The following is a 13,635-nucleotide window of genomic DNA, read 5'->3' as shown; positions in this document are numbered from 1 at the left end:
AGCAAGATTTTCTCTGCCTGATCCACTGAATTAGGTTCGTCATAAAGCAATCCAAGCGCCAGGAAAAACGCATCAACATCACGCAATGCCGGATCTCCTGGCGCAAGGGAAAATGCCCAGTCTTGAGGGTCACCACGTAACAAAGAAATAATGATCTTTACTTGTTGAACAGGGTCACCTGAGGAGCGAGGTTTCAAGGCAAGAAACAATTTACAATTATTTTTGAAATTCAAGAACTTAGATCTATCACCAAAAAACAAATCAGGAATTGGAATCCTAGGCTCTGACATCGGATTCTGAATCACAAAATCTTGAATGTTTTGTATCCTTGTAGTGAGATTATCCATCCAAGAGGACAGACCTTGAATGTCCATGTTTACACCAGTGTCCTGAACCACCCAGAGGTAAAGGGGAAAATAGAGAGAAAACACACTGCAAAGAAAAAAAAAATGGTCTCAGAACTTCTCTTATCCCTCTATTGAGATGCATTAGTACTTTGGGCCACCTGTACTGTTATGACCTGGTGGTCAGGACAATAATGGACCTGGTGGTTAAGAGCACACGGAATGACCTGATAGTTACTGATAATAAGGACGAGCTCTGGGACGTGGGAACTCTGCTGACTGCAATCCCTAAACCTATCAAACACACTAGAAATAGCCGTGGATTACGCCTAACGCTCCCTATGCAACTCGGCACAGCCTAAGAAACTAGCTAGCCCTGAAGATAGAAAAATAAAGCCTACCTTGCCTCAGAGAAATTCCCCAAAGGAAAAGGCAGCCCCCCACATATAATGACTGTGAGTAAAGATGAAAATACAAACACAGAGATGAAATAGATTTAGCAAAGTGAGGCCCGACTTACTGAACAGAGGATAGGAAAGGTTACTTTGCGGTCAGCACAAAAACCTACAAAAAGACCACGCAGAGGGCGCAAAAAGACCCTCCGCACCGACTCACGGTGCGGAGGCGCTCCCTCTGCGTCCCAGAGCTTCCAGCAAGCAAGACAACAAATTAAATAGCAAGCTGGACAGAAAAATAGAAAACCAAAGAAATACAAGCTGGAACTTAGCTTCTGATGGGAAGACAGGTCACAAGAACGATCCAGAAGTGAACTAGACCAATACTGGAACATTGACAGGTGGCATAGAGCAAAGATCTAAGTGGAGTTAAATAGAGCAGCAGCTAACGAATTAACCTAGTCACCTGTGAAACTCAGAAACACCCACCAGAGGAAGCCCATGGACAGAACCAGCCGAAGTACCATTCATGACCACAGGAGGGAGCCCAACAACAGAATTCACAACAGCTCCCTCTTAAAGGGAATGTTCACATGTTGCCTTAAGAAAGGTTGAAATGTTGATGATGTTGAAATTTAGAAAAGTTTGATAATGTTAATAGGGATTGAGGACAGGAAAGATTGAAAGTGAACCCGTAGGGGTTAGAGAGTCCTCCTGAGAACCGTAGAACGACAGTTGGTTGCTGAAGAGTGACAATGACAGTAGGCCCAGCCCGGGAGCTAGGCGGTCCAGCATTGGTGAAGCTAGAAAGACAAGTTGAGTTATTTTATAGTATTTTATAGTAGGCCTTTAATGGGGTTCAGCTTATATGCCCTTAAAGGAAAAGTTAAATTATTGTTCAGAATTTGCACTTAGTAGAATACCCGGCAGGGTACCTGAAGTTATTTATAGTCAAAATGTTATTTAAAAATATTTAACCTTGTTTTGTTTGTAACGTTCAAGTGTCCTCACCTCCCATAAAGGGAAGCTTTGTTATAATTACTTGTTTCAAGCATTTCAAAATTTTGTATGTCTTTTGCTGAAATGTATTGTTGTTCTTCTTCCTAGTCCAGGAGTACTGGATTTAACCGGGGGGGTGGGGGTGGGGGGGAGGAGTGCAGCGTCCCAGAGATCTGGTCATTGCAGTATGACACTCTGCCACTAAGGGGAGTGATGGTACGTCTGATGGCACTGAAGGAATTCTACTGACCAGGTATCACCAGCACACATTACACTTCACACTCCGGCCACTAGGGGGAGAAAAAGGCTTTATTTATTGGGCCACTCCTCACACTGGTAAAACTAGGGGTTGGATAGGAAGTTAGTCAGAAGCTGACTGGGTTGGATTCAGGCAACATCCTGTGGCAGGGGGTGCTGCAGGGAGAAGACACAGGGGGGTCCCTGTCGGGCGTGGGAACCTGGCAGGTGCCTAGCGAACAGAGCAGAACGTTACGGAACCGCGCCTACACACCCCATGGCGGTATCCTAAGAAAGTGACACGAAGGGAAGGATATTGTGGAACAGTGAGAAACAAGATCAAGCACAAAGGAGAACCAGTAGGAGTCGTGCCATGAGACCGAGGCAACATCCTACTGAGCGCGTATCCGGCGGCCGGAACACCACGGGAGTAACTCACTCTAGGCCTTACTTCGAACTCTGCAGGACAGTTAATTATAGGTTGGCTGTCTACCTTAAATTTCCTACGAAGACATAGGGGGCAACGTGTGGAGAGGGGCGTCTCTAGGGTCCCGGAAGAGCTCCGAGCCTTCCCGTCATACGGGTGCGTCCTAGCCATAACATACCTGGGGGACCAGAAACTAGTAACATCTGGAAGAAGAGAGAGAGAATTAGAAAGAACGAACGAACGAGAACAGAAGTTGTGAGGACTATTCCGAATGCTCAGCAGGGTAGCACTACAACACACAGGCGCTAGTGGTAGGCAACGATTTCCACCTGCAAAGAGAACTCTGGATGTGCCCATCGGACCGGCCGGTCTCAGATAGCCCTGTTAAGCGTGCTCTGGATTGAGGATCCTGAAGTCTACAGTAAAGAGGTAAAGAGACTGCAACCTTGTGTCCTCGTTATTGACTGCACCTCACACCATCACCATCTACCTTACTAGGAAGCCCTGGGGACACACTTCACCTGTGGGAAGGTATACCATCCAGCTGCTATTCCATCACCCCAGCGGACCCCACAGCAGCGTCGGTCACCCTGACCGAACACGACAGGTGGCGTCACGAATCCCTGATAGACTGTACCACCTTTATTGGACGCCCCTTAGCAGGGTCGCGGACCGGGTCTAGCCACCGTGACAGCCTCAGAACCGAACCAGAGAGGCCCGGTACCGAGAACTCGTGGCCCTGTGTCTGGGGGCGCTCCATAAACATCGGGTTATTAAGTGCAGGGCCGCGCTTAGTAACCCGATATTTACCCTGGTTACCATTGTAAAAGTAAAAAAAAAACCACTACATACTCACATTCTGATGTCTGTCACGTCCCCCAACGTCCACAGGGTTAAAACTGCTTTCAGCAGGAGCGCTGCTAATGCACGCGCTGCTGCCGAGAGCTTCCCTGCACTGACTCTCAGTGCAGGGAAGCTCTCGGCCGGAGCGCGTGCATTAGCAGTTAGCGCGTGCAAAGCAGTTTTAACCCTGTGGACGCCGGGGGACGTGACAGACATCAGAATGTATGTACTGTTTTGTTTTTTTTACTTTTACAATGGTAACCAGGGTAAATATCGGGTTACTAAGCGCGGCCCTGCACTTAGTAACCCGATATTTACCCTGGTTACAAGTGAACACATCGCTGGATCGGCGTCACACACGCCGATCCAGCGATAACAGCGGGTGATCAGCGACCAAAAAAAGGTCCTGATCATTCCCCAGCGACCAACGATCACCCAGCAGGGGCCTGATCGTTGGTCGCTGTCACACATAACGAGATCGTTAGCGGGATTGTTGCTACGTCACAAAAAGCGTGACGTTGCAACGATATCCTTGACGATATCGTTATGTGTGAAGGTACCTTTAGTATTTATCTAAACTATTTCATCCAATATTAAAATGGCTGCAGAAAAGAGTAATGCAACAAAAGGCCTGGGAACTTTGGTTTTCCAACATATTTTTTGACTTCTATTACAGATAAAAGAAGAAAACCTGTCGTTGTCAGACACCATTAGGGCACTGCAGCAGGAGCTGGAGAAGAGGTCCATATCATCCTATTTTAGTCCCTCAGTTTACACAGCAGGAGCTGAGGTTCTGCTAATCTCTCATCGGAAAGCACCAGAATATACTCACACGGGAGCAACAGGTAAATTAATGTGATTCTCGAATATTCAGATACAACCTGTAAGGCCGGGGACACACACAACGTATAAAAATACGGTCCGTTTTACACGGATGAGAATCGCACAAATGTTTACAAAACAGTGATCCGTGTGCAGTGCAAGGATGGGATTTCCTCGCATCAAATTATCCGTGTGACATCAGTATGGCATCCGTACGGCGAGATTTTCTCGCTGGCTTGCAAAACGGACATAGAATGGATCCATGGCCTCAAAAATTATTAAAAACATATATACAGTCTAAATATATATATATATATATATATATATATATATATATATATATATATATCAGTGAGACACACACACACATATATATATATATATATATATTTATATTTCATACAGCGCTAGATAGCAGAAAAGCCGGTAATTCAATTGCCGGCTTTTCCTATCTCCTTCCCAATCCCGACAGGATATGAGACATGGTTTACGTACAGTAAACCAACTCATATCCCTTCTTTTATTACATATTCCTCTTTAGTAATGTAAGAAGTGTCTTTGTGTCAAATTTGGTGTTTCAAGCTATTAAAGGGTTAAATCCCGGAAAAAATTGGCGTGGGCTCCCGCGCAATTTTCTCCGCCAGAGTGGGAAAGCCAGTGACTGAGGGCAGATATTAATATCCTAGAGAGGTACCATGGTTATTGGCCCCCCCTGGCTAAAAACATCTGCCCCCAGCCACCCCAGAAAAGGCACATCTGGAAGATGTGCCTATTCTGGGACTTGGCCACTCTCTTCCCACTCCCCTGTAGTGGTGGGATATGGGGTAATGAAGGGTTAATGTCACCTTGCTATTGTAAGGTGACATTAAGCCAGATTAATAATAGAGCAGCGTCAATTATGACACCTATCCATTATTAATCCAATTGTACGAAATGGTTAATAAAACACACACATTATTAAAAAGTATTTTAATGAAATAAAGACACATGTTGTTTTAATATTTTATTATACTCTTAATCCACCTGAAGACCCTTGTCACCTAAAACCAAGTTAAAAAAAACCAAACAACAATGTCCCATGCTGTAAATTCATCTGAAGGGGTTAAATCATTTTACACCCAGGAGCTCTGCTAATGCAGCTGTGCTCCTAACTGTAAAACTTGATGCGCCCTCTGCTGGATGAACTCATATGAACTCGAGCATGGGAAAATATTCTGAAAAGTTCCCAGGCTTGAGTTCATATGAGATCATCTAGCAGAGGGCGCATCACCGCGACTCGAGGTAACTACAGTACATTCCCGTGCATTCCATTCATTCACCAAGTTTTACAGTCAGGAGCACAGCTGCATTAGCAGCATTGCATCAGTCCGATTCTCGGACGAGATACGCTGACAATCGCAGCATGCTGCGATTTCACTCGGATCCTGAATACGGCCGAGAAAACAACAGATAATAGGGGCTGCCCCATTGATTAACATTGAGCTGAGTGCTATGCGATTTTTTTATCGTATTGCACTCGGCCGTATTACGGTCTAGTGTGACTCCGGCCTTAGGAAGATTTTACTACGGAAACTTTTGGTCTGGCTGTATAGGTCGCCGAACAAGAAGAAAAATTATATTTATATTTACAGTAACTTGTAGTAATCAGGTCCAGTCCACGGCCAGAGAACATTGACCTGGACCGCAGCTTGTGGTGTTCTATAAATCTGTAAGTCTTCTAGGGTGCATTGTGATAGAGGAACATATCAGTCTAAGAAAGAGCAGATAGCGTTAATTTAGTCACCCAACAGCTATGGCCATAAACAGTGAGTATAAGTTAATTGTATGCAATACAGCCTACAGGTACATATAATAAAGATGCATCAACACAGAATACACAGATTAATGAACATACTCCCACATCAAGCACCCAACGCGCGTTTCACAGTTGCTTTGTCAGGAGTCTATCAAAGACAAACAATGTAACAGTGGACATAACAGGAAGCTCTGATCTCATAATATCTACTATATCTTATCTGTCCTTTTTTTATGTTTTACTACTTTTACAAGCTATAACAACTCCTCCTGATGTCTGCCCTACATATACGGCAGATGTTGGAAAGGGGTTAAAATGTAATATGTAAAGAAATCTCTAAGGGTATGTGCACACATTGCGGATTTTGATGAGTTTCCGCAGCGTTTTTGGACTTGCGGAATTGCCTCAAATCCACCGTGCGTTGTGCACTCAATGTTAATCAATGGCAAATACAAAAACTCTGTGCACATGCTGTGGAAAAAAACGCGCGGAATCGCGTTTTATTTTCCGCAGCATGTCAATTCTTTTTCTTTTCCATTGTGTCAGGGCCAATCTGCTGCAAAACCGCAGATGTAAAAAAGATCTGTGGTTTTGCTGTGGATCAAACGCTGCAGATCGGGAGGGGGAAGAGTGTGGGTGGAGCTATGTGTGTGTGCCGGTGTCTGCGTGAATCTGTGTCTGTGTGCGGGTCTGTGTGTGTGCGTGTGTCCCTGTTTGTGTGCGGGGTCTGTGTAAGCAGCCATTGTCTGATGGGATTACTGCTCCCATCCGGCAATGAATGCTCACAATGACAGCATTGCCGATGATGGGAAAGTAGTCCCATCAGACAATGGCTGTGTTCAGTAGTTAAAAATAAAAACATAGAGAACATACAACATATAACATACAGGACAGGCACATAACATACAACACATAACATAGAGTACATACTCACCAATCACCTAGTCCCCAAAGCCCTCGATTCTCCTGTAATAAAAATAACATCATAAACCAACCTATAGTTACCTTTCCACCGTAGTCCAGTTAATAACGAGTGTCGCACGACGATCTCCCGTGTAGAACACTGACATTGGGCGATATCAGCACACTACAGGGGCCTCGCATTGAACTGACAGCGGAGGTAATCCTTCGCGATGTATATCCCTCCGCCGCTGCCGGGAGTTAAGTTCATTTTCTCATCGGCAACGCTGTGTGAGAAAATTCCCATGCAGCATTGCCATAAAGCGAGACAATGAACTAAAGTAACCTCTTCAGTGATGCACTGCAGGAGCCATTATCTCCTGTCAGTGCATTGTGGGAAGCCCTGTAGAGCAGTCACAGCACCCAATGTCACTGTTCTATAGGGGAGATCGTCGTGGGACACTCGTTATTAATTGGACTGCGTCGGACAGGGAGTATACGGTTGGTTTATTATTTTTTATTTTTTGCAGGCGATCGATGGCTTCGGGGAATTAGGCGTAAGTATGGTGAAATTAAGAATATTAACCTTCGTCCAGCTGAGTAGGTACAATTGTAACTATTCCGTTTTAAAATTGCAATAACTTTTTTTTCTCGAAAAGCCGTAGAGGGCTGAAATTTCGTGACATCTCTGCAGTTTTGGTCCAGAATATATTGGCCAAATTTCAATAAAACATATATGAAGGTACAATTGTACCTCTGCAGCCTGTTAACGTTGTAAAATTATGCAGCCTCACGAAGGTTAAAATACTTTTTTCTGGCTGTGTGTATTTTTTAACCCTTTCACTACTATAGGATTAGTAATGGATAGGTGTCTTATTGACGTCTCTCCATTACTAACCAGGCTTGATGTCACCTTACAATACAAAGGTGACATTAACCCCTTATTACCCCATATGCCACCGCTACAGGGCAGTGGGAAGAGAGAGGCTAAGTGCTGGAATTGGCACATCTTACAGATGCGCCATTTCTGGGGCGGCTGGGTTCTGGTATTTGTAGCCGGGGGGGCCAATATCCATGGCCCCTCTCTAAGCTATGAATATTAGCCCGCAGCTGTCTGCATAGCCTTTCTGCCTATAAATTATAGGGGGACCCCACGTCATTTTTTTGGGGTCCCCCTATTTTAATAGTCAGTAAAGGCTACGCAGACAGCTGCGGGCTGATATTCATAGCCTTGGAAGATCCATGGGTATTACCCCCTTCCCAGGCTATAAACATTGGCCCCCAGTCACCGGCTTTTCCACTCTGGACTTGAAAATTGCACGGTAGCCCACGCAAATTTTTTTTTCCCATTTTTTTTAAATTAATCAGATATTCCGTTTAAGGCCGGGGTCACACTTACAAGAAACTTGCACGAGTCTCGCACCTCAATACCGGGCACTGCCGCTGGCACTCGCAACCGGAGCGTTCGGCTGCATGTATTTCTATGTAGCTGAACACTCCAGTTCGAGTGCCGACAGCAGTGCTGGGTATTGAGGTGCGAGACTCGTGCGAGTTTCTCGTAAAGTGTGACCTCCGTCCTAATGCAGATTTTTTCTATCTATAGATAGATCTATCTATCTCTCTATCTATAGGTCTATCTCATTCCTTCTATCTATCCCATATCTCTCCCATATCTATCTATCTATCTATCTATCTATCCCATATCTATCTATCTGTGTGTGTAATGGAGTGTGGGTTGGACAAATGTTAAAGAGGAGGTTGGACCAGAAATGACATCACAATTCTTTTTTTTTTTTTCTATTCAATAATAGATCTTTATTTAGCTTTCAAAACCGCATACAAATCTGCATGGACAAAAACGCATCAAATCCCCACCTGCGTTTTCTGCCAATAGATGCAGATTCTGTGCAGAAAATTCCACAGGCCAATCCACAAAATGTGCACATACCTGCCCTATAGATAAATGTCAACCATTCAGTCGTTCATCAGCCCAAAATGGAACAAATCAGCAGAATACTAACTTTAGGATTTCTACAAGACTTTAAACGTGACAGAGAAACCCTTACGATGTAATCAGCAAAGTTAGAGCATCAAAGAACCACGATACTCACGAGACCAAAATGCACTCCATGATATTCAACACTGACTGGGTATATTTTACTATAGTAGAAATCTCATATAAAGGCACATAAATATTGGAATGATATGGGATGAAGAGGAAAAATTCAGTTAATTGAATATTCTGGAGCACGTAAACCCAGCATGTACAAGAGACAGGTAATTGTTCTGTTAACCAAAATTGCATATACGGTAAATATTTGGCTAATAGGAGTGATCAAAGTGGATTGAAAATATATTGATATTCTGGAATACTGAACAGTAGTAATCCTGGTAGGTACTGGTGCACGCTTGGTAACCAGGAAAATCCTTCAAGGCTGTCTGAAATGTCCTAGATGGCTTCTAGAGGCTAGTTACCTCTTGCTCTTCAGAAACACTTCAATAAACGTTTCTTTGATTTCTCCACAATTATGGTAAAACACACATTGACCTGACCATTCTCACAGGGATTTTAGTGTTTTATCCCAATGTTTGCTTATATTTTTTAGATTACAAGTTCCCAGAGATGTGCAGTTGTGGTAGGACACTACAGAGTTTATCTACAGCTTCTAATGAAAGTTCTTCTGTCGTGGAAGAAGATGTCACAGTGAAGGAAATCTACAGGCAGATGTAAGGATTGTATTCTGGCCGCTTCTTAGTGATGTATGTTTCAGTGATTAAAAAAGAATCTGATTTGCCCTTGCCATATTTGATCCAGGTACAGGTGTGTGGGTAATTTGGAGGCCAAAATGGTGGCCTACATAGTTTTCTATTTTAACCTCAACAAATGTTTATTTTAGAATTGTTGAAAATGGTGAGTGCATGTGTTTTATGTTGAAATTGTGGATAACTAGGAGAAATAGTGGCAGAAAAAAAATCTGAACAAAATCCATGTAATACTGTATATATAATTTTTTGTGCGCATTGTGACAACCAGGGCCACCTCTAGGCCTGGGACATCCCACCCTTGACTTACAGCCAACTATGTAATTAAATTGACCAAAATCAAGACTATGGGGCAAATCCTGTCTAATTTTTATATAAACTTAGACTATAAATTCTGAAAATATGCTAAAGTTATCACAACAGATCGACCAGAATGATAAATTTGGATACTTATGTTTGACTTTACACCACCTATTTGGTGGCTTTCTTTGTGTCAATTTTTTGCGCTTACATTTTGTCGGATATTGTCACATTTTAAGCCAAATAAAAAATAATTTAAGCTAAAATTCTTAAGCAAAAAAGTAAATAAACAAAAATGGTGTCACTCTGTCAGACTTTGTCTATGCTATATGTCTGGGAGAGAATGTATTGCATTTGTATTGTGAGAAATTAGACTCTTTCATGAACTTCTCATAAAGATAAGGGTGGACTCATATCTGAATGTATATCAAGTAGATGTCTCAATAGATTGTAACTACTTTCCATTTTTTTTTTTAAATATTCCATTGCTAGAAGAATTCATGTGTTTGTTCATTGCTGGCAGGAAACGAGAAAGGAACCTTCTCCTCGACGTTATGGTTATTATGTATGAGAGAAGATGGTTTGTAGAAGAAGCTGTGCCACACGTCAGAAGAGCCCTGAGGAAATGTGGAGCCCGATCACTTGCTGCAGATTAGAGGCGAAATACCTGCAATAATATGTCAGTGTGACTGTATCATTACCGGCTATAGTGACACTAAAGCAATGGGATTGCTGACACAGATTGCAGGGTAAACATGGTTAGAAAAAGCGAGCTGACCATTTATTTTGTAATAAAAATATTATTTTTCAGAAATTGTAAAAACTCTTATACTGGAACTCCAATCACTGATGAGTGAAGATGATGACAACTGATGAATATTCACACATGAAATAACATGACACATCATTACCTATTAGGAAGATGAAGCAATATGTATGTTACAATAATATAAAATACAATTAATTGAATTAAATAGGGACTTTATATAACTTTTAGAATGATGACCCAATACTAGTGGGTGCATGATCACATCCTTCCCATTGAAGCACCCAGTGTACTCAATAATGTTTTCAGAAGCCCCATTCACCCTACAGGAATGCTGTTTTGACCTCCATCTTAGCCTATTTTATCTTTATTATGGCAGCATCTTGAATACAAAATTTAAAGTAGCACTCCAGTGTTTATTTTTTCTTATTCATTCAGTTAATAGTCCCTCAATATGCGGTATATAATTCTGCCAGTATTACCTTTACTTGTTCTGTTGTATCTGAAAATTCAGGGTATACTTCTCTTCAGATAAGTGATCTCATGATGACTCCCTAAGAATTACATGCCTTTAAGTTCTCTGAATGGGTTAACATTGTCAGTAAGTAACACAATCTGTACTGTGAAATTGCATGGACTGTACCACTGAAGTTCTCCACAGTGGGGGACAGAAACACCTATCAGAGATAATGATGATGACTGCACAGCTCCTGTCTCACAGAATTAAGGAAATTGCAGATCAGCCTCCCTGCCTGTATACTTAGAATCTCTTAGCTTATTTAGGACAATATATAGGAAAAGAAATTCACAGTGTTACTACAGTAGGCAGAGGCAGTACTGGCTCTGTGCATGTGATGTCTGATGAATCATCACACTGATGGCAACATAGACAGACCACTATTGAAGCGTGTGTTTCCTTACAGTACACAAGAATGTGTAAACCATCCACAGAGAAAAAAACAATAGCTCCTACCTTTTTGATAGCCATTAAAAGGTATCAACCACTGTGGACTCTCAGTTCTAAATATTTTTTTAGTAGCTCCCACCCAAACTTATACATAACATAAAAACACAACAGCAAAAGCTGTAAGATTACTTTTTTGGGGGGGAAGTGGGAGGGCAAGGACAGGGGAAGTGTGAACTGAAATGCCTGAAATAAGATTTATGTAATGGTATAAACTGGTTAAAGGGAACCTGTCACCCCGTTTTTTCAGATTGAGCTATAAATACTGTTAAATAGGGCCTGCGCTGTGCGTTACTATAGTGTATGTAGTGTACCCTGATTCCCCATGTATGCTGAGAAATACATTACCAAAGTCGCCGTTTTCGCCTGTCAATCAGGCTGGTCTGGTCAGGTGGGCGTGTTCACAGCGCTCTTTTCTTCCCCAGCATTCCGTTGGTGGCGTAGTGGTGTGCGCATGTCCAAGGTCCGAATTCCCTGCGCCCACGTGAAGACACAGCGCGCGATCTGCGCTGTCATCCCTTGCATCGGTGGGGGCGGCCATCTTCCTGGGGCCGCGCGTGCGCAGATGGAATGCTCTGCCGCACGGGGCTTCAGGAAAATGGCCGCGGGATGCCGCGCGTGCGCACAAGAGATCGCGGCGGCCATTTTCCCAAAGCCGAGTTTGCATCTCGGCTTTGGGAAAATGGCCGCCGCGATCTCTAATGCGCACGCGCGGCATCCCGCGGCCATTTTCCTGAAGCCCCGTGCGGCAGAGCATTCCATCTGCGCACGCGCGGCCCCAGGAAGATGGCCGCCCCCACCGATGCAAGGGATGACAGCGCAGATCGTGCGCTGTGTCTTCACGTGGGCGCAGGGAATTCGGACCTTGGACATGCGCACACCACTACGCCACCAACGGAAAGCTGGGGAAGAAAAGAGCGCTGTGAACACGCCCACCTGACCAGACCAGCCTGATTGACAGGCGAAAACGGCGACTTTGGTAATGTATTTCTCAGCATACATGGGGAATCAGGGTACACTACATACACTATAGTAACGCACAGCGCAGGCCCTATTTAACAGTATTTATAGCTCAATCTGAAAAAACGGGGTGACAGGTTCCCTTTAACAATGAATAATGTAAATCGGTTATTTTCAAGATGTTTGAGAATAAATGCAAACTCTTCTAAAATAGTCTTCTTGTTGTCTACTTTCTGATCAATGAGCAGGATGGTGTTATTATGGAGACATTTGTAAAACAGCAGTATAATAGGACATTTATAATGGAATAATAAGTGGCTAAAACAATAGATTAATGATGATGAAGATAATAAGGCATAACTGATTTTTTATTATGGAAAATATATTTATTTTAAGCAAACATTTCCAGTTTATAAAGTCATGTTATCAAATATGCTTCCAATCAGCTTATAGATTTAGCATTTAAATAATTATTGCAAAAATAAAAATTGATTTTCTAAACCGTAATAAGTAAGAACAGGGAGGGGTATTAGCTCTTCCCAAGGAATCCTGCCCTTCGCTAAAACTAGTATTGTACTCACATATCTCACTAGTCATTTGTCTTAAATACTTTCTAGCAGATCGTGTTTGTTCTGGTAATCTAATCTATTATTCTAATCTATATGGCTAAAGCTAACCATACACATTAGATGGCTGTAAACCTGAATGAAGGTTTAGCCGATCATTCAGCTGACAGCAAGCTTGGCCAGCTTGCCCACACACGAGCGCTCATTCGGCCGAGCGCTCCTGCATTCTCTATGATGGCGATGGCTGATCTCCGGAAAATTAAACAATTGACAGCCTGAAATCGGAAATGGCATATCCCCTGACGTTCAGTTGTCCATGGCCCCCAAACACATTAAACTGTCAACTGAACCTGTCGATAGTGACATTACCCTAATGTGTATGGGAGCCCTATTTGTCTCCTCACAACTTGTATTGTATTGGTGAAAGCAGGTGTTGGATAGGCCATAGTTATGTTCCCCAGATGCCAGTGTTACATGATGGAGCCAAATATAGACATCTGTTGGCTAAACAATCCACATTGTCTGATTTAGTAAACTCAATTACAAATGTTCTA

General features: G+C 42.9%; 1 protein-coding gene across 1 annotated transcript in view; it reads left to right on the top strand.

Annotated features, from left to right (window-relative positions):
* Nucleotides 1–11,757, top strand: part of LOC138681403 (CAP-Gly domain-containing linker protein 1-like) — a 54,376-nt gene extending 42,619 nt beyond the window's left edge. The window contains exons 6-8 of the mRNA XM_069768883.1: nucleotides 3,922–4,090; nucleotides 9,369–9,489; nucleotides 10,349–11,757. Coding sequence (XP_069624984.1) covers nucleotides 3,922–4,090; nucleotides 9,369–9,489; nucleotides 10,349–10,481 — 423 coding nt within the window. The 3' untranslated portion in view covers nucleotides 10,482–11,757. The remainder of the gene's footprint in view (nucleotides 1–3,921; nucleotides 4,091–9,368; nucleotides 9,490–10,348) is intronic.
* The last annotated feature ends 1,878 nt before the right edge of the window (nucleotides 11,758–13,635 follow it).

This window comes from Ranitomeya imitator, chromosome 5 (assembly GCF_032444005.1).
Source record: "Ranitomeya imitator isolate aRanImi1 chromosome 5, aRanImi1.pri, whole genome shotgun sequence".
NCBI lineage: Eukaryota > Metazoa > Chordata > Amphibia > Anura > Dendrobatidae > Ranitomeya > Ranitomeya imitator.
Note: the sequence above shows the minus strand (reverse complement) of the source record. Positions and strands in the feature narration are given on the sequence as shown.